The 20,671-nt window shown below is 43.0% G+C and overlaps 1 protein-coding gene across 1 annotated transcript; it reads right to left on the bottom strand.

The window, feature by feature from the left end:
- Positions 1-17,953: 17,953 nt before the first annotated feature.
- On the bottom strand, positions 17,954-19,852 carry LOC129858992 (uncharacterized). The gene is made up of 4 exons (XM_055928273.1): positions 19,400-19,852; positions 19,220-19,294; positions 18,998-19,117; positions 17,954-18,813 (listed from the first exon to the last, which is right to left on the bottom strand). Exons 1-4 carry the CDS (start codon positions 19,685-19,687, stop codon positions 18,526-18,528), a joined length of 771 nt encoding a protein of 256 aa, XP_055784248.1. The 5' UTR covers positions 19,688-19,852; the 3' UTR covers positions 17,954-18,525.
- Between the last annotated feature and the right edge of the window lie 819 nt (positions 19,853-20,671).

The following is a 20,671-nucleotide window of genomic DNA, read 5'->3' as shown; positions in this document are numbered from 1 at the left end:
CCTACAGGACTATATGCTATCTTACAGGACTGCACTGCCTTAAAGTTCTATATACTATATATAGACTATATATAGATTAAACTACCTTACATGACCATATATAGACTATATTACCATACAGGACTATAAAATAAACACAGACTATACTTACAGGACCACACTTTCTTACAGGACTATATACTATACAAATAATATACTACCAATCAGGACTATAATACATTACAGGACTATATGCTATATATAGACTATACTACCTTACAGGATTATATACTATATACATTTGAAGTCGGGAAGTTTACATACACCTTTGCCAAATACATTTAAACTTAGGTTTTCACAATTCCTTACATTTAATCCTAGTAAAAATTCTCTGTCTTAGGTCAGGTAGGATAAACACTTTATTTTAAGAATGTGAAATGTCAGAATATTAGTAGAGAGAATGATTTATTTCAGCTTTTATTTATTTCATCACATTCCCAGTGGGTCAGAAGTTTACATACACTCAATTAGCATTTGGTAGCATTGCCTTTTAATTGTTTAACTTGGGTCAAACGTTTCGGGTAGCCTTACACAAACTTCCCACAACAAGTTGGGTGAATTTTGGCCCATTCCTCCTGACAGAGCTGGTATAACTGAGTCAGGTTTGTAGGCCTTCTTGCTCGCACACGCTTTTTCAGTTCTCCCCACAAATTTTCTATAGGATTGAGGTCAGGGATTTGTGATGGCCACTCCAATACCTTGACTTTGTTGTCCTTAAGCCATTTTGCCACAACTTTGGGAGTATGCTTGGGGTCGTTGTCCATTTGGAAGACCAATTTACGACCAAGCTTTAACTTCCTGACTGATGTCTTGAGATGTTGCTTCAATATATCCACATCATTTTTCTCCCTCATGATGCCACCTATTTTGTGAAGTGTACCAGTCCCTCCTGCAGCAAAGCACCCCCACAACATGATGCTGCCACCCCCGTGCTCCAAACATAATGATGGTCATTATAGACAAACAGTTCTATTTTTGTTTCATCAGACCAGAGGACATTTCTCCAAAAAGTACAATCTTTGTCCCCATGTGCAGTTGCGAACCGTAGTCTGGCTTTTTTATGGCGGTTTTGGAGCAGTGGCTTCTTCCTTGCTGAGTGGCCTTTCAGGTTATGTCGACATCGGACTCGTTTTACTGTGGATATAGATAGTTTTGTACCTGTTTCCTCCAGCATCTTCACAAGGTCCTTTGCTGTTGTTCTGGGATTGATTTGCACTTTTCGCACCAAAGTACGTTCATCTCTAGGAGACAGAACGCGTCTCCTTTCTGAGCGGTATGACGGCTGCGTGGTCCCATGGTGTTTATACTTGTGTACTATTGTTTGTACAGATGAACGTGATACCTTCAGGCGTTTGGAAATTGCTCACAAGGATGAACCAGACTTGTAGAGGTCTACAATTTTGTTTCTGAGGTCTTGGCTGATTTCTTTTGATTTCCCCATGATGTCAAGCAAAGAGGCACTCTTTGAAGGTAGGCTTGAAATACATCCACAGATACACCTCCAATTGACTCAAATGATGTCAATTAGCCAATCAGAAGCTTCTAAAGTCATGACATAATTTTTTGGAATTTTCCAAGCTGTTTAAAGGCACAGTCAACTTAGTGTATGTAAACTTCTGACTCACTGGAATTGTAATACAGTGAATTATAAGAGATATAATCTGTCTGTAAACAATTGTTCGAAAAATGACTTGTGTCATGCACAAAGTAGATGTCCTAACTGACTTGCCAAAACTATAGTTTGTTAACATGAAATTTGTGGAGTGGTTGAAAAGAGTTTTAATGACTCCAACCTAAGTGTATGTAAACTTCCGACTTCAACTGTATATACTACACTACCTGTCATGACGTTGCCCTGTTGGTGAGGTTTATGACCCCCATAAATACCTTTCCCCCTTTCCTCTCTCTCTACTCTACAGAGTGACTCTTGGAAAGCCCTTTGTTAACATAGAGAGAGTCTGGTAACATCAAAAGGTGGGAACCATATTTCGGTAATCCAACCAGCTGAAAATAGGCGTTGGTACTTAAAGAAATAGGATGTCAGATCAGTTGTCGTCAGACATTATTACTGATGATAGGATGACATAAACTGTATATTGGAAAGTCTACACATTCTAGTTATCAGATTCACATGGAATTGTTGTGCAATTTAAATGTTTAATTATGAAACTATTGGTGAAAAGATTAAATGTAATTTTAGCTTCTAAATGAGAGAATTGTTTCCATAAGGTCAACTCTGTTCACTCAGTGGCCCCGCCCAAGTGAACAGACATTGGTTGTGAACTATGAAACACGCCCTTCTCTCCCCTACTACATAAGCCCCTTTACGAAAATTTAACATTTGTGTTCCCGAGGACGTGAGGACTGCTGTCCATACATTAAAATGGCGAATATCAACTACAGAACTAAGACAATAACCTAATGAAATTAGCATTGTGTTCCCGAGGACGTGAGGACTGCTGTCCATACGTTAAAATGGCGAATATCAACTACAGAACTAAGACAATAACCTAATGAAATTAGCATCGTGTTCCCGAGGACGTGAGGACTGCTGTCCATACGTTAAAATGGTGAATATCAACTACAGAACTAAGACAATAACCTAATGAAATTAGCATCGTGTTCCCGAGGACGTGAGGACTGCTGTCCATACGTTAAAATGGCGAATATCAACTACAGAACTAAGACAATAACCTAATGAAATTAGCATCGTGTTCCCGAGGACGTGAGGACGGCTCTCTATACGTTAAAAGGGCTAATGTCAACTACAGAACTAAGACAATAACCTAACGAAATTAGCATACGTTAAAAAGGGCGAATTTCAACGTGGAGGTGACGATCGACATGCTGGAGCGGTGAATTTTGACTACACCAGCCCGAATATAGCATGAGCGTATAGTATAGCAACTTGGTATGAACTTTGATCTCTTATTCACTAAAGAAGTGATACCTCCTAGCCGTTGAGTTAGCAGCAGCAGCTGTAAACGTGGGCTAGGAAAGGACGTACAAAGTTTTTGTTCTACAACACGACAACGGTACTACAACGTATCCACTCTACCACTATACATTCTTCAGAGGACAAGAGATCCCTGCTGGGCAACCCGGCCTTCCATCTACGACCAACCTGTTGAAGCGCAGCTCAGAGTAATTATTTCCTGCATTTTCCTTTTCCAAATGGGCAGTTATTTAGAATGCATAAGATTTTGTATTTACGATAACATAGCTGCATTGGGCCCGATAGAGACCCAAACCAGTCTTCCCGCAATTTCATTTCACCCAACCCCCTTTTTTTGTGTAAGCAGCCGTCATATCTGTTCCATCCGCTAGGGACTATGAGGCTATGAGCCTTTATGACATCATTTGTAATCGGTGTATGATCCATCCTGTGTATATGTAATTCTGTGTGATTATTTAGGTATTTAGTAAATAAATAATTAAACCACATTTTTTTATTGCTGATTGAACTTGTTAGCCAGGGTTCATGGTGATTCTCCAAGAATTCTATGACTTTCAGATGAGACCGAATAAGATGACGATTAATAATTGACTGCTATTGATTTAAAAGATTACCAAGTCTTTAAGAGTTTATTCGGAAGATAACAGCTCTATAAACATTATTTTGTGGTGCCCTGACTTTCTAGTTAATTACACTTACATGATTAGTTTAATCAGGTAATATTAATTACAGAGAAATTATTTTATAAAATAGCATGTCATATCACTTAATCTGGCATAGCAAAGACACGACATACATTACAGGTCTATACTACCTTGAGGACTATATACTACCTTACAGGACTATATACTATATATTTGTATTTGTATTTATTATTGATCCCCATTAGCTGCTGCCAAGGCAGCTACTCTTCCTGGGCTCCTTCAAAATGAAGGCAGTTTATACAATTTTATAAACATAACAATACATTCACAGATTTCACAACACACTGTGTGCCCTCAGGTCCCTACTCCACCACTACCACATATCTACAGTACTAAATCAATGTCTATGTATAATGCATATGTTATCGTGTGTGTGTGTGTATATCAATCAATTTTCAATCAATTTTATTTTATATAGCCCTTCGTACATCAGATAATATCTCGAAGTGCTGTACAGAAACCCAGCCTAAAACCCCAAACAGCTAGAATGCAGGTGTAGAAGCACGGTGGCTAGGAAAAACTCCCTAGAAAGGCCAAAACCTAGGAAGAAACCTAGAGAGGAACCAGGCTATGAGGGGTGGCCAGTCCTCTTCTGGCTGTGCCGGGTGGAGATTATAACAGAACTATGCCAAGATGTTCAAAAATGTTCATAAGTGACAAGCATGGTCAAATAATAATCATGAATAATTTTCAGTTGGCTTTTCATAGCTGATCATTAAGAGTTGAAAAACAACAGGTCTGGGACAGGTGGCGGTTCCATAACCGCAGGCAGAACAGCTGAAACTGGAATAGCAGCAAGGCCAGGCGGACTGGGGACAGCAAGGAGTCACCACGGGCGGCAGTCCCGACGCATGGTCCTAGGGCCCAGGTCCTCCGAGAGAAAGAAAGAGAGAAGGAGAAAATTAGAGAGAGCCAAGATTTTCAAAATGTTCATAAATGACAAGCATGGTCAAATAATAATCAGGAATAAATCTCAGTTGGCTTTTCATAGCCGATCATTAAGAGTTGAAAACAGCAGGTCTGGGACAGGTAGGGGTTTCGTAACCGCAGGCAGAAACAGTTGAAACTGGAATAGCAGCAAGGCCGGGCGGACTGGGGACAGCAAGGTGTCAGCATGCCCGGTAGTCCTGACGTATGGTCCTAGGGCTCAGGTTCTCAGAGAGAAAGAGAGAACGAGAGAATTAGAGAGAGCATACTTAAATTCACACAGGACACTGGATAAGACAGGAGAAGTATTCCAGGTATAACCAACTGACCCTAGCCCCTCGACACATAAACTACTGCAGCATAAATACTGGAGGCTGAGACAGGAGCGGTCAGGAGACACTGTGGCCCCTCCCGAAGAAACCCCCGGACAGGGCCAAACAGGAAGGATATAACCCCACCCACTCTGCCAAAGCACAGCCCCCACACCACTAGAGGGATATCCTCAACCACCAACTTACAATCCTGAGACAAGGCCGAGTATAGCCCACAAAGGTCTCCACCACAGCACAACCAAGGGGGGGCGCCAACCCAGACAGGAAGTTCACGTCAGTAACTCAACCCACTCAAGTGACGCACCCCTCCTAGGGACGGCATGAAAGAGCACCAGCAAGCCAGTGACTCAGCCCCAGTAACAGGGTTAGAGGCAGAGAATCCCAGTGGAGAGAGGGGAACCGGCCCTGGAGAGACAGCAAGGGCGGTTCGTTGCTCCAGAGCCTTTCCGTTCACCTTCACACTCCTATATGCATGTGTCTGTGCCAATGTTTGTGTTGCTTCACAGTCCTCGCTGTTCCATAAGGTGTTTTTTAAATCAAATTTTACTGCTTGCTTCAGTTACTTGATGTGGAATAGAGTTCCATGTAGTCATGGCTCTATGTACTACTGTGTGCCTCCCATATTCTGTTCTGGACTTGGGGACTGTGAAGTGACCTCTTGTGGCATGTCTTGTGGGCTATGCATGGGTGTCCGAGCTGTGTGCCAGTAGTTTAGACAGACAGCTCGGTGCATTCAACATGTCATTAACTCTCATAAATAAAAGTAGTGATGAAGTGAATCTCTCCTTCACTTTGAGCCAAGAGAGATTGACATGCATATTATTAATATTAGCTCTCTGTGTACATCCAAGTACAAGCCGTGCTGCCCTGTTCTGAGCCAATTGCAATTTTCCTAAGTCCTTTTTTGTGGCACCTGACCACACAACTGAATAGTAGTCAAGGTGCGACAACTCGGGCCTGTAGGACCTGCCTTGTTGACAGTGTTGTTAAGAAGGCCGATCATCGCTTTATTATAGACAGACTTCTCCCCATCTTAGCTACTAATGCATCAATATGTTTTGACCATGACAGTTTACAATCTAGTGTTACCCCAAGCAGTTTAGTCATCTCAAATTGCTCAATTTCCACATCTTTATTACAAGATTTAGTTGAGGTTTAGGGTTTAGTGAGTTTTGTTCCAAATACAGCGCTTTTAGTTTTAGAAATATTTAGGGCAAACTTATTCCTTGTCACCCACTCTGAAACTAACTGCAGCTCTTTGTTAAGTGTTGCAGTCATTTCATTTGCTGTAGTAGCTGACGTGTATAGTGTTGAGTCATCCCCATACATAGACACTCTGGCTTTACTCAAAGTCAGTGGTATGTCGGTAGTAAAAATAAATAAAAGCAAGGGGCCTAAACAGCTACCATGGGGAATTCCTGATTCTAACTGGATTATGTTTGATTTGGCTTCCATTAAAGAACACCCTCTGTTTCTGTTTGACAAGTAACTCTTTATCCACATTATAGCAGGCGGTGTAAAGCCATAACACTTACGTTTTTCCAGCAGCAGACTATGATTGATAATGTCAAAAGCTGCACTGAAGTCTAACAAGACAGCCCCCAATCATTTTATCATCAATGTCTCTCAGCCAATCATCAGTCATTTGTCAAAGTGCTTGTTGAGTGTCCTTCAGTATAAGCGTGCTGAAAATCTGTTCTGTAGTTTATTGTGAAATAGCAATGCATCTGATCAAACACCATTTTTTTACTACCTTACAATACTATATACTACATATAGACTATATTACCTCACAGGACTATACTACCTTACAGAACTATATATAGACTATGCTACGTTACAGGACTATACTACCTTGCATGACTACATACTATATATAGACTATACTACCTTACAGGACTATATACTATATATCAATCAATCAAATGTATTTATAAAGCCCTTCTTACATCAGCCGATATCTCAAAGTGCTGTACAGAAACCCAGCCTAAAACCCCAAACAGCAAGCAATGCAGGTGTAGAAGCACGGTGGCTAGGAAAAACTCCCTAGAAAGACCGGAACCTAGGAAGAAACCAAGAGAGGAACCAGGCTCTGAGGGGTGGCCAGTCCTCTTCTGGCTGTGCCGGATGGAGATTATAACAGAACATGGCCAAGATGTTCAAACATTCATAGATGACCAGCAGGGTCAGATAATAATAATCACAGTGGTTGTAGAGGGTGCAAAAGGTCAGCACCTCAGGAGTAAATGTCAGTTGGCTTTTCATAGCCGATCATTCAGAGTCCAAAACAGCAGGTCCGGAACAAGGTAGCACGTCCAGTGAACAGGTCAGGGTTCTATAGCCGCAGGCAGAACAGTTGAAACTGGAGCAGCAGCATGACCAGGTGGCCTGGGGACAGCAAGGAGTCATCAGGCCAGGTAGTCCTGAGGCATGGTCCTAGGGCTCAGGTCCTCCAAGAGAAGAGAGAGAAAAAGAGAGCGAGAAAGGGAAAGAAAGAAAAAGAGAGAGAGAAAATTAGAGGGAGCATACTTAAATTCACACAGGACACCAGATAAGACCGGAGAAATACTCCAGATATAACAGACTGACCCTAGCCCCCCGACACAATGTATTAAAGCATAAATACTGGAGGCTGAGACAGGAGGGGTCGGGAAACACTGTGGCCCTGTCCGACGATACCCCCAGACAGGGCCAACCAGGCAGGATATAACCCCACCCACTAGAGGGATATCTTCAACCACCAACCTACTACCCTGAGACAAGGCCGAGTATAGCCCATGAAGGTCTCCCCCACGGCACAAACCCGAGGGGGGTACCAACTCGGACAGGAAGATCACGTCAGTGACTCAGCCCCCGTAATAGGGTTAGAGACAGAGAATCCCAGTGGAGAGAGGGGAACAGGCCAGGCAGAAACAGCATGGGCCGTTCGTCACTCCAGTGCTTTTCCGTTCACCTTCACACCCCTGGGCCAGACTACCCTCAATCATAGGACCTACTGAAGAGATGAGTCTTCAATAAAGACTTAAAGGTCGAGACTGAGTCTGCGTCTCTCACATGGATAGGCAGACCATTCCATAAAAATGGAGCTCTATAGGAGAAAGCCCTGCCTCCAGCTGTTTGCTTAGAAATTCTAGGGACATTAAGGAGGCCTGCATCTTGTGACCGTAGCGTACTTGTAGGTATGTATGGCAGGACCAAATCGGAAAGATAGGTAGGAGCAAGCCCATGCAATGCTTTGTAGGTTAACAGTTAAACCTTGAAATCAGCCCTAGCCTAAACAGGAAGCCAGTGTAGAGAGGCTAGCACTGGAGTAATATGATCAAATTTTTGGGGTTCTATTCAAGATTCTAGCAGCCGTGTTTAGCTCTAACTGAAGTTTATTTAGTGCTTTATCCTGGTAGCCGGAAAGTAGAGCATTGCAGTAGTGTAATTTAAAAGTGACAAAAGCATCGATACATTTTTCTGCATCATTTTTGGAAAGAAAGTTTTAGATTTTTGCAATGTTTTGAAGATGGAAAAATCTGTCCTTGAAATATTCTTGATATGTTCGTCAAAAGAGAGATCAGGCTCCAGAGTAACGCCGATGTCCTTCACAGTTTTTTTTTAGATGACTGTACAACCATCAAGATTATTTGTCAGATCCAACAGAAGATCTCTTTGTTTCTTGGGACCTAGAATTAGCATCTCTGTTTTGTCCGAGTTTAAGAGTAGAACATTTGCCGCCATCCACTTCCTTATGTATTAAACACAGGCTTCCAGTGAGGGCAATTTTGGGGCTTCCCCGTGTTTCATCGAAATGTACAGCTGTGTCGTCCGCATAGCATTGAAAGATAACATTATGTTTCCACATGACATCACCAAGAGGTAAAATATATAGTGAAAACAATAGTGGTCCTAAAACGGAACCTTGAGGAACACTGAAATGTACAGTTGATTTGTCAGAAGACCAACCATCCACAGTGACAAACTGATATCTTTCCAACAGATAAGATCTACACCAGGCCAGAACTTTTCAGTGTAGACCAATTTTGGTTTCTAATCTTTCCAAAAGAATGTGGTGATCGATGGTATCAAAAGCAGCATTAAGGTCTAGGAGCACGAGGACAGATGCAGAGCCTCGGTCTGACGCCATTAAAAGGTAATTTACCACCTTCACGAGTGCAGTCTCAGTGCTATGATGGGGTCTAAAACCAGACTGAAGCATTTCGTATACATTGTTTGTCTTCAGGAAGGCAGTGAGTTGCTGCGCAACAGCTTTTCAATTTTTTTTGACAGGAATTTGAGATTCGATATGTATATACTTTCTAGGTCAAGGTTTGGCTTTTTCAAGAGAGGCTTTATTAATGTCACTTTTAGTGAGTTTGGTACACATCCGGTGGATAGGGAGCCTTATATTATGTTCAACATAGGAGGGCCAAGCACAGGAAGCAGCTCTTTCAGTAGTTTAGTTGGAGTAGGGTCCAGTATGCAGCTTGATTGTTTAAAGGCCAAGATTATTTTCATCAATGTGTCAAGAGATATAGTATTAAAAAAACTTTAGTGTCTCCCTTGATCCTAGGTCCTGGCAGTGTTGTGCAGACACAGGAGAACTGAGCTTTGGAGAAATACACAGATTTAAGGGAGTCTGTAATTTGCTTTCTAATGATCATGATCTTTTCGTCAAAGAGGTTGTGAATTTATCACTGCTGAAGTGAAAGCCACCCTCACTTGGGGAATGCTGCTTTTTAGTTAGCTTTGCGACAGTATAAAAATTACATTTTGGATTGTTCTTATTCTCCTCAATTAAGTTGGAAAAATAGGATGATCGAGCAGCAGTGAGGGCTCTTCGATACTGCACGGTACTGTCTTTCCAAGATAGTTGGAAGACTTCCAGTTTGGTGTAGCGCCAGTTTCGTTCCAATTTTCTGGAAGCTTGTTTCAGGGCTTCGGTATTTTCTGTATACCAGGGAGCTAGTTTCTTATGACAAATGTTTTTTGTTTTTAGCGGTGCGACTGCATCTAGGGTATTACGCAATGTTACATTGAGTTCCTTAGTTAGATGGTTAACCGATTTTTGTACTCTGACGTTCTTGGGATGGTGGAGGGAGTCTGGAAGGGCATCTAGGAATCTTTGGGTTGTCCGAGAATTTATAGCACGGCTTTTGATGATCCTTGGTTGGGGTCTGAGCAGATTATTTGTTGTGATTGCAAACATAATAAAATGGTGGTCCAATAGTCCAGGATTATGATGAAAAACATTAGGATCCACAACATTTATTCCATGGGACAAAACTAGCTCCAGAGTATGACTGTGTCAGTGAGTAGGTCCGGAGACATGTTGGACAAAACCCACTGAGTCGATAATGGCTCCGAAAGCTTTTTGGAGTGGGTCTGTGGACTTTTCCATGTGAATATTAAAGTCACCAAAAATTTTAATATTATCTGCCATGACTACAAGGTCCGATAGGAATTCAGGGAACTCAGTAAGGAACGCTGTATATGGCCCAGGAGGCCTGTAAACAGAATTTATACAAATTGATTGAGTAGGCTGCATAGATTTCATGACTAGAAGCTCAAAAGACGAGATACATATTTTTTTTGTACATTTAAATTTGTAAATGTTAAATTCGTAAATGTTAGCAACACCTCCGCCTTTGCGGGATGCACAGGTGATATGGTCACTAGTGTAACCAGGAGGAGATGCCTCATTTAACACAGTAAATCAGGCTTAAGCCATGTTTCAGTCTGGCCAATCACATCAAGATTATGATCAGTGATTGACTATAACTGCCTTGGAAGTGAGGGATCTAACATTAAGTAGCCCTATTTTAAGATGTGAGATATCATATTCTCTTTCAAGAATGAAAGGAATAGAGGAGGTCTTTATTCCAGTGTGATTGCTAAAGTGAACACCGTCATGTTTAGTTTTGCCCAACCTAGATGGCACAGTCAACCTGAGACACAGACAAGGTCTCAATGGGGATAGCTGAGCTGACTACACTGACTACGGTAGTGGCAGACTCCAGTAAGCTGGCAGGGTGGCAAACAGACTATACAACCTTACAGCACTATATATAGACTATACTATCTTACAGGACTATCCAACCTTACATGACTATATACTATATATATAGAATATACTACCTTTACAGGGCTACACTACCTTACGGGACTATAAACTGTATGTAGAATATACTACCTAACAGGACTATATATAAACTATACAACCTTACAGAACTATATACTATATATATATAGACTACACTACTTTACAAGGCTATTTATAAACAATACTACATTACAGGTCTACACTACCTTACAGGACTATATAATATACATATATATCACTTGAATTCTAATCACCTGTTCACATTTCTGTAGGTCATTATCACACACTATTTAGTTCAGTTCGGCTGCATCCAGTTTATTTTCTGCATAGATTACCGATCATTTTTATTGCTTTTAAATATTTTAATGAATGTTTATCTTATTAACACTTTATTTTAGCTAGCTATTTGTAGCTATCAAGTAAACACTTACCATCAAGAGTCGCTTCCCTCTTCCTCTGATTCCGGACGCACTAGAACAAGTTGGACAGGCTACCATCTACTCCAAACTGGACCTACGTAGTGCATACAAGCTGGTCCGTATCCGAAGTGGGGATGAGTGGAAGATGGAGTTCATCACCGCTAGGGGTCACTACGGATACCTGGTTATGCCCTATGGTCTCACCAATGCTCCCACAGTCTTCCAGTCCTTCATGAAATAAGTTTTCCAGGACATGATCAACCAGTTCCTCATCGTGTACATTGACGATATCTTGATCTACTCTCACTCCCTTGCAGAACACGTATAGCATCTGCAACAGGTCCTCCAACGAGTACAGGACCACCATCTTTATTTCAAGGCTGAGAAGAGCCCCTTTCACGTTACTACGGTAACCTTCTTAGGGTTCGTGCTGACACCAGGAGGGGTCAACATGGACGAAGGCAAAGTCACAGCCGTGCTTAACTGGCCCAAACCTACCACTGTAAAGGAACTAGAACATTTCCTAGGATTATCTAACTACTACCGCCAGTTCTTTCGAAACTGCAGCAGCACAACCGCTCCCCTCTCAGCTCTCACCAATCAAAAAACCCGTACCCTCCAATGGACCGACACAACCCTTACTGTATTTGAGACCTTGAAACACCTCTGCAGCCATCCTTAGGCAACCAGATCCTACCCTTCCTTTTGTTCTGGAGGTGGATGCATCCGAGGTCGGCGTGGGAGTGGTTCTCTCCCAGCGGGTCGGGACACAAACCAAATTACACTCATGTGGCTGCTTTTCCAAGAAACTGTCACCCGCTGAGAGGAACTATGATGTCGGAAACTGAGAGCTCCTCACCATTAAGCTGGCAATCGAAGAGTGGCGCCAATAGTTAGAGGGAGGTCATCACCCATTCCTTGTCCTTACTGACCACCACAATTTGGAGTACTTAAGAAGTGCTAAGAGGCTCAACCCTAGACTTGCTCGCGGGGCACTCTTCTTCACCCTCTTCAACTTCACTGTCACCTTTCTGCCCGGCAAGAAAAATGTGAAGGCTGATTCCTTATCCCGGCTATTTGACACCCCTTCCTCTAACCCAGCGCCCGAGCCCATCCTGCCTTCGTCTTGTGTCGTGGGAACCATACAGTGGGAAATCCAAGCAGCCGTCCAAGAGGCCCTACACCACGACACAGCACCTCCCAACACCCCTGCAGGCAAGACCTACGTTCCTGCGTCCGTCAGACCCCAACTAATGCATTGGTGCCATACCTCGCTGAGTTCTGGCCATCCAGGATTCACCGGGACCACGGAGCTACTGACCCGCAAGTTCTGGTGGCCATCCCAAACAGCAGACATCCAAGATTATATTCTTTCCTGTCCCGTCTGTGCTTGGGCAAAGAGCCTTCGCCAACTACCTACCGGTAAGCTCGAGCCTTTACCTACACCACACAGACCATGGTCCCACATTGCCATGGATTTCCTCACTGGCTTCACGACTATTTTAGTTGTAGTGGACCGGTTCTCCAAGATGTGCCAACTCATCCCCCTTCCGCATTTACCTAATGCCATGGAAATGGCCGAGTGCATGTTCCAACAGGTGTGTTTCGTCTGTATGGGATCCCGGAAGACATCGTTTCGGAGACCCCAGTTCGTCTCCAGGGTGTGGCGAGACTTCTGCGACCAACTGGGGCTCTCCATCAGCTTATCGTCCGGATACCATCCCCAAAACCAACGGGCAGACGGAATGCCTGAATCAGGAAATAGGGAAGTACCTTCACCAACACTGCACCCACCAACCACAAGAGTGGAGTTGTAATCTAGCCTGGGCCGAATACACAAATAACTCCCTGGTGCATTCCTTACTCCATCTCACTCCTTTTCAGTGTGTCCTCGGATACCGACCCCCCGTGTTCCCATGGGAGACAGAACTGTGCCTGCCGTCGATGAGTGGTTTCAAAGAAGCGAGCAGGTTTTTCAAGCTTCCCTCTCCCAGAAACGGTTCACTGACCGGTGTCGCCGACCTACTCCACTCTTCCACCCTGGGTAATGTGTGTAGCTTTCTACCCGGGACATCCGGCTTCGTGACCCCTGCAAAAAGTTCAGTCCTCGGTTCATTGGTCCCTTCAAAACAACACATCGGCTGCGTGGTCCCTTGGTGTTAATACGTGCGTACTATTGTTTGTACAGATGAACGCGGTACCTTCAGGCGTTTGAAATTGCTCCCAAGGATGAACCAGACTTGTGGAGGTCTACAGTTGTTTTTTTAGGTCTTGGCTGATTTCTTTTGATATTTCCATGATGTTAAGCAACGAGGCACTGAGTTTGAAGGTAGGCCTTGAAATACATCCGTAGATGTTTTCAGAAGCAAGGACATAATTTCATGTTAGTTGCCGGGCTAGGGTGAGCATCCAGCCAGGACGGGTTGTGCCAGCTCTGCTCTCCAGACCTCCAGTGCGCCTCCTCGGCACCGTATATCCTGCGCCGGCTCTACGCACAGTGTCTCCGGTGCGCTCTCACAGCCCAGTGCGTCCTGTGCCAACGCCCCGCAGTTGCCGGGCTAGGGTAAGCATCCAGCCAGGACGGGTTGTGCCAGCTCTGCTCTCCAGACCTCCAGTGTGTCTCCACGGTCCAGTGTTGATCCATGGCACAAAGCCTCCAGTGATGATCCATGGCACGAAGCCTCCAGTGATGATCCATGGCACGAAGCCTCCAGTGGTGATCCATGGCACGAAGCCTCCAGTGGTGATCCATGGCACGAAGCCTCCAGCGACGGTCTCCAGTCCGGAGCCTCCAGCAACGGTCCCCAGTCCGGGGCCCGCAACGAGGGTCTCCAGTCCGGGGCCCGCGACGAGGGTCCCTAGTCCGGGGCCGGCGACGAGGGTCCCCAGTCCGGGGTCGGCGACGAGGGTCCCCGCACCAGAGGCGCCACCAAAGTGGGGTGAGCCAGAGGTGGAGCGGGGTCTACGTCCCGCACCAGAGCCGCCACCGCGAATAGATGCCCACCCAGACCCTCCCCTATAGGTTCAGGTTTTGCGGCCGGAGTCCGCACCTTTGGGGGGGGGGGGGGGGGGATGGGCATTCTATGTTCTGATTTCTATGTTTTTGTATTTCTATGTTACATTTACATTTACATTACATTTAAGTCATTTAGCAGACGCTCTTATCCAGAGCGACTTACAAATTGGAAAGTTCATACATATTCATCCTGGTCCCCCCGTGGGAATTGAACCCTGGTCCCCCTGTGGGAATTGAACCCACAACTCTGGCGTTGCAAGCGCCATGCTCTACCAACTGAGCCACACGGGACTATGTGTTGGCCGGGTATGGTTCTCAATCAGGGACAGCTGTCTATCGTTGTCTCTGATTGGGAATCATACTTAGGCAGCCTTTTTCCCTTTTGTCATTGTGGGTAGTTATCTTTGTTAGTGGCACTATAGCCCTGTAAGCTTCACGGTTGTTTATTCGTTTGTTGGCGACATTTACTAAAATAAAAGGAAAATGTACGCTCACAACACTGCACTTTGGTCCACTTCTTTCGACAAGATGCCCCTTGTGGTGTTGAAGACTCTGGGGCCTTTCAGAACAGGTGTATATATACTGAGTTCATGTGACACTTAAATAAAGTCCACCTGTGTGCAATCTAACTAATTATGTGACTTTTGAAGGTAATTGGTTGCACGAGATCTTATTTAGGGGCTTCATAGCGAAGGGGGTGAATACATATGCACGCCCCTCTTTTCCGTTTATTTATTTTGGAATATTTTAAAAAAAAGTCATTTTTTTCATTTCACTTCACCAATTTGGACTAATTTCTGTATATCCATTACATGAACTCCAAATAAAAATCTATTTAAATTACATTATTTTAATTCCAGGTTGTAAAGCAACAAAATTGAAAAAATGCCAAGGGGGATGGATACTTTTGCAAGGCACTGTATCTATATAAGGTCCCACAGTTGATAGTGCATGTCAAAGCAAAAACCAAGCCATGGGGTCGAAGGAATTGTCTGTCCGAGACAGGATTGTGTCAAGGCACAGATCTGAGGAAGCTTACCAAAAAATGTCTGCAGCATTGAAGGTCCCCAAGAACACGGTGGCTTCCATCATTCTTAAATGGAGGAAGTTTGGAACCACCAAGACTCTTCCTAGAGCTGGCCGCCCGGCCAAACTGAGTAATCGGGGGAGAAGGGTCTTGGTCAGGGAGATGACCAAGAACCCGATGGTTACTCTAACAGAGCTCCAGAGTTCCTCTGTGGAGATGAGAGAACCTTCCAGAAGGACAACCATTTCTGCAGCACTCCACCAATCAGGCCTTTACGGTAGACTGGCCAGACGAAAGCCACACCTCAGTAAAAGGTACATGACAGCCCGCTTAGAGTTTGCAAAAAGACACCTAAAGACTCCCAGACCATGATAAACAAGATTCTCTGGTCTGATGAAACCAAGATTGAACTCTTTGGCCTAAATGCCAAGTGTCAATTGTGAAGGAATCCTGGCACCATCCATACGGTGAAGCATGGTGGTGGCAAACTCATGCTGTGGGGATGTTTTTCCAGTGGCAGGGACTGGGAGACTAGCCAGGATCAAGGCGAAGAAAACCTGCTCCAGAGCGCTCAGGACCTCGACTGGGGAGAAGGTTCACCTTCCATAGGATAACGTCCCAAAGCACACAGCCAAGACAACGCAGGAGTGGCTTTGGGACAAGTCTCTGAACGTCCTTGAGTGGCCCAGCCAGAGCCCCAACTTGAACCTGATCGAACATCTCTGGAGAGACCTGAAAATAGCTGTGCAGCAACGCTCCCCATCCAACCTGACAGAGCTTGAGAGGATCTGCAGAGAAGAATGGGAGAAACTCCCCAAATAAAGGTGTGCCAAGCTTGTAGCGTCATAGCCAAGAAGACTCGAGCCTGTAATCGCTGCAAATGCTGTTTCAACAAAGTACTGAATATTGGGTCTAAATACTTATGTAAATGCGATATTTCAGTTAAAAAATAATTATACATTTGCAAAAATGTCTACAAACTTGTTTTTGCTTTGTCATTATTGGGTATTTTAGATTAGATTGATGAGGGGGAAAAAAACGATGTATTACATTTTAGAATAAGGCTGTAACTGTAGGAGCGAAACTCATGCCAATGATTGTATTTCCAATATTCGGACTGACCACTTTGAAGTGTTGAGACAGAAAAACATATATAACGAATAAGACATATGTGAGCAAAATATCTGCTGAGCTCAGATAAATGGACAGAGCTAGATAAACATAGTTGACCATTAGACTACAGTAAAAACATAATGTCAGCAGAAAAGACATATGGAATTCATCACCAGACATGTAGAAATTGCATGTCAGCAGGAAAGGTACGTATATGAAGCTGAAAACCAAACACGATGTCAGCAGAAAATGTAACAAAGAAACCATGGTTGTACTGATCTAGGATCATCGGAAAATAACTAATACTGGAATCATATGTATGCAATAAATGTATGCTTTTTTGTATCACAACCAGGACACCACCACCAGACTGGAAGATAATGGTGACGCAAGGCCAAGGGGAGTTACTCATATACATACAAGGGAGGGACTATATAATATGAAGGAAAACTAGACAGAGCTCTGTGATGGGAAGGGGGGTTGTTCCATGGAATTGCTTGGCTCTGTTACTTTGTAATGAAGTCTAATTGAATTTACAAGTTCCGGTATCTGTGAAATATTTTGAGTCAATATTCCACAATATAAACGAACAAAATGTGGAAAAAGTCAAAGGGTCTGAATACTTTCCGAAGGCACTGTATATAGACTATACTACCTTACAAGACATTTACTATACACCTTCTTTTTACAGTAACTGTATACATTTTACAGTAATATCTCTTTTATACACATACCAAAATCCTACTAATTTACCATGCCTGCATTTTTATACCAGCTTTTAGTTTTTCTAACCAGGTTTCCTGCTAACATTTTTATGCGAGTAAAGTACATGTCGGATAAAAAAATGTCAAGACAGGCTTGATGGAAACAAATAATTTGTCGGTAAACTTTCCAAATGTCGACAATACAAAATACTCTAGACAAGATGGGATCGTTGTTTGTCAAATTAATTATGCGGGAAAATGGCAGTGGAAACTCTTATGTGCAAATATTGATATAATAACCATCATATGAAAGTAAACGGAGTCACGTGATGACATGGTGTGTGGTCCTCCTCCTACGACTCAGAAAAACATGTAGTTTAATAGGCTACAGATTAAATAAGTTATGATGAACTTTACAGGGTGGTGAAAGTGTACGGTGATGGGCTTTATGCTCTTTTCCAATAAATATCGAGGGTCTTATTCTGGTGACATGATGATCGATGCTTGGCTGCCGTTCGACAAACAAAACTGATCTGGCTCTTTTGTCAATAAGAATCTCATCATGTAGGCACTGTATCTGCGATAGAGCGTACATGCCAATACCTGAGTGGGTACATTCGTTATAGAACTCAACACGTTTAGTGACAAAACCAGCAGTAGAGTTGAAAATGCAATGGATTTTTTTTAAACTTGTATGTTTTATTCTGTACATGGTAATTTAACTACAAAAGTAAATTGTATGTGCACTCCATCCTAACGCACAGACTTTTATCAGCAACAAGTCAATTTAATGGAAACATGTTTGGTGGGAAAATGTGCATATTTTTTTAACGTGCATTTTAGAATATTCACGTCCGTCGCCAGTTGAATGGAAACCTAGCTTATGAAAGGTGTAGAGAGCATGGAAAATAAAAACCACCTAAAGACCTAGTCATGGTACCTGCATTTTCACAGACCCTGTAAACAAAATACAGGAATGAATCTGTGTGAATGTTTCTCTTTGCTTTTTTGCAGGTAAATGAATTAACACTTAATTGTTTAACCGCTCCCTAATTTGAAATGCAAACAGCCCCCATGGTTTAAAAACACTCTCCACCCCTCTGATTTTGCCAGTTACCCACTGATATGTATAACGGGGTATACCTGCAAGAAAGTGGTAAATAAATGCTTGGTGCGGTTAGCTCGGCCGCATCTTTCGTCTCATTTCAGGTCTCCGTGTCTTTCAGCCAGGGACATGTAGCACTCCTTCAGGCTGTCCACAAACACCTTCAGTTCATACTGTCTCCGTCTCCTTTTCATGGCCTTTGTGCTCCTGCATCTCTCCTTTCTCTCTCGTCCCTGCTGTTTCCCACCGTCCAACCTCTCCCCTCCCTCCGTGGTCCCTCTGTTCTCCTCCGTCCTCTCTTTCTCCTCCACCGTTTCTCCTCCTGGCTTCTTCTTCTTTCTCCTCTGATGCTGATGGGTTGTGTGCTGTTCTTGTGAACTCCTCTGGGCGTTGAGAAACCAGAACATTGACAACACAATAACAATATGGTCAATCAATATCAATGGTCAGGAATAATACAGTGATTAGATGTAAGGAGAGAATCTCAACATGCATAAGAAAGACATTCTGTAAGTGTAGTTGGTTTAATGGTTGGTAACGTTAGTTCTACTAATGAATGGATCTCACCTGTTTTCTTGGACAGTAGCGGCCCAGTGAGCACAGGATTTCTCTCTTGAGCCTCTCTAGCTTAAAGAGCCTAATGAGTCTGGTTTGTCTACACATCATGTTGTAAATAAACTGGCTCTCCTACAAAAACAATGTGACCAGAGCAATGATTTAGATGGAAGGAAGTCAAGAGTAGATTTTTCTAAGAAACGGTGGATTGTTCAGAATATTATAAATACTCACGTTATCCTTCTCACATTCAGGCATTTCCTCTCCGCAGCTTTTATTAGACACTTTTAATTCCGTGATGTTGTTCTCCTAGGAGTGAGAGCAGAGATCTCAGTTTAACACAGTTTAAAATCCATAAACTCTATTGATATCTCAATGGCAACATGAAAACGCATTGTCCATCGTGTTACTTACAAGGTTCTGAAGGAGCAGGGAGATGACAGACTCGTAGTCCTCAGCGATCTCTCTCATAGTCCGGTTGCTGTCACAAGACAACACCAGAGGTAGCAGCATGAGAGAAAAGACAGAGGTGCCAAGAAGATGCTGTGTGTGTGTGTGTGGGTGTGAGAGAGAGAGAGAGAGAGAGAGAGAGAGGGAGACAAAGAGAGAGAGAGACAGAGAGACAGAAAGGTGTACAAAAATCAGTCTTGTAGCATTATTCACACCAGTTAAAATAAGACGTTTTTGTCTTGATCTATTCATACTTTACCGATCCAGGTGAGTGCCATTGAGTTCTCTTTTTTTTTTTTTTTTTTACAAGAGATCTCTGGTCTGGCAGTAGCCTAGCCTACTGGGGAACTACAGACGGATGGTCACATGTTTTCTGAATTCATGTTTTCTGAATTATAAAAAATATGTCAAAACACCTTTGTTTGCTTACACAAAAGCCTAGACTAGAGCATAATAATGCTAGGCTATTTTGTCAGGACTGCTTTCAACAATATCAGCGTTCTCTGGAAAATAATGAACTCTGTGAAATGTGTGTTCCACGACGAACTAGCGGAGTGGAACTGACCTTCCACAGTGCTGAAATTATTTTCCAGAGAATGTATAGAGCCATGAATTGATTATCCCATGGCTATAATTTAACACATTTGCCACAAAAAAATGTGTTCATTTGCCAGTATACATTTTTCAACATCCACTGAAGTAGCTAGCAAGTTTACTAGATAGCTACAGTAGTTGCAGTTGGTAACCAAACAGTCCTAGCTTGCTATTATGAAAATCGAATTCAACAATACTAATACTGTTTTCAAATCGACTTCTGCTTTCAAAATCTGCTCAAACAAAACATGTAAAAATGAACTAAAGCCATTGAATTATACCGTGCAAATATACCGTGATTTTATAAGAAATTATACAATCGGTTGGTCTAATCCTGAATGCTGATTGGTTAAAACCGCATTCCAGCCGGTGTCTATTCCACAAATTACCACCGGCTAAATCTATGATGTTAAAATGCCTATTTACTCTGTTCCATCTGACTGCGCAATCCACTGTCTCATCAGCCCATTTAGTTTTTAACAGTGGAGATTTGTATAAACCTTGTTGTCTGTCTCTCTGACATTTGCAATATTGTTTTAATATTCAAATTCGATCTCCAGCTGTTGCATAGTAATGAACGTGTCGGGAGTCAGGATGAGACAGACAGGCAGGCAGCTTTTCTCAGCCAGTCAAAATCATCAA

The sequence above is a fragment of the Salvelinus fontinalis genome, chromosome 7 (assembly GCF_029448725.1).
Source record: "Salvelinus fontinalis isolate EN_2023a chromosome 7, ASM2944872v1, whole genome shotgun sequence".
NCBI lineage: Eukaryota > Metazoa > Chordata > Actinopteri > Salmoniformes > Salmonidae > Salvelinus > Salvelinus fontinalis.
The sequence above is the reverse complement of the archived record's forward strand: the minus strand, read 5'-3'. Positions and strand labels throughout refer to the sequence as shown.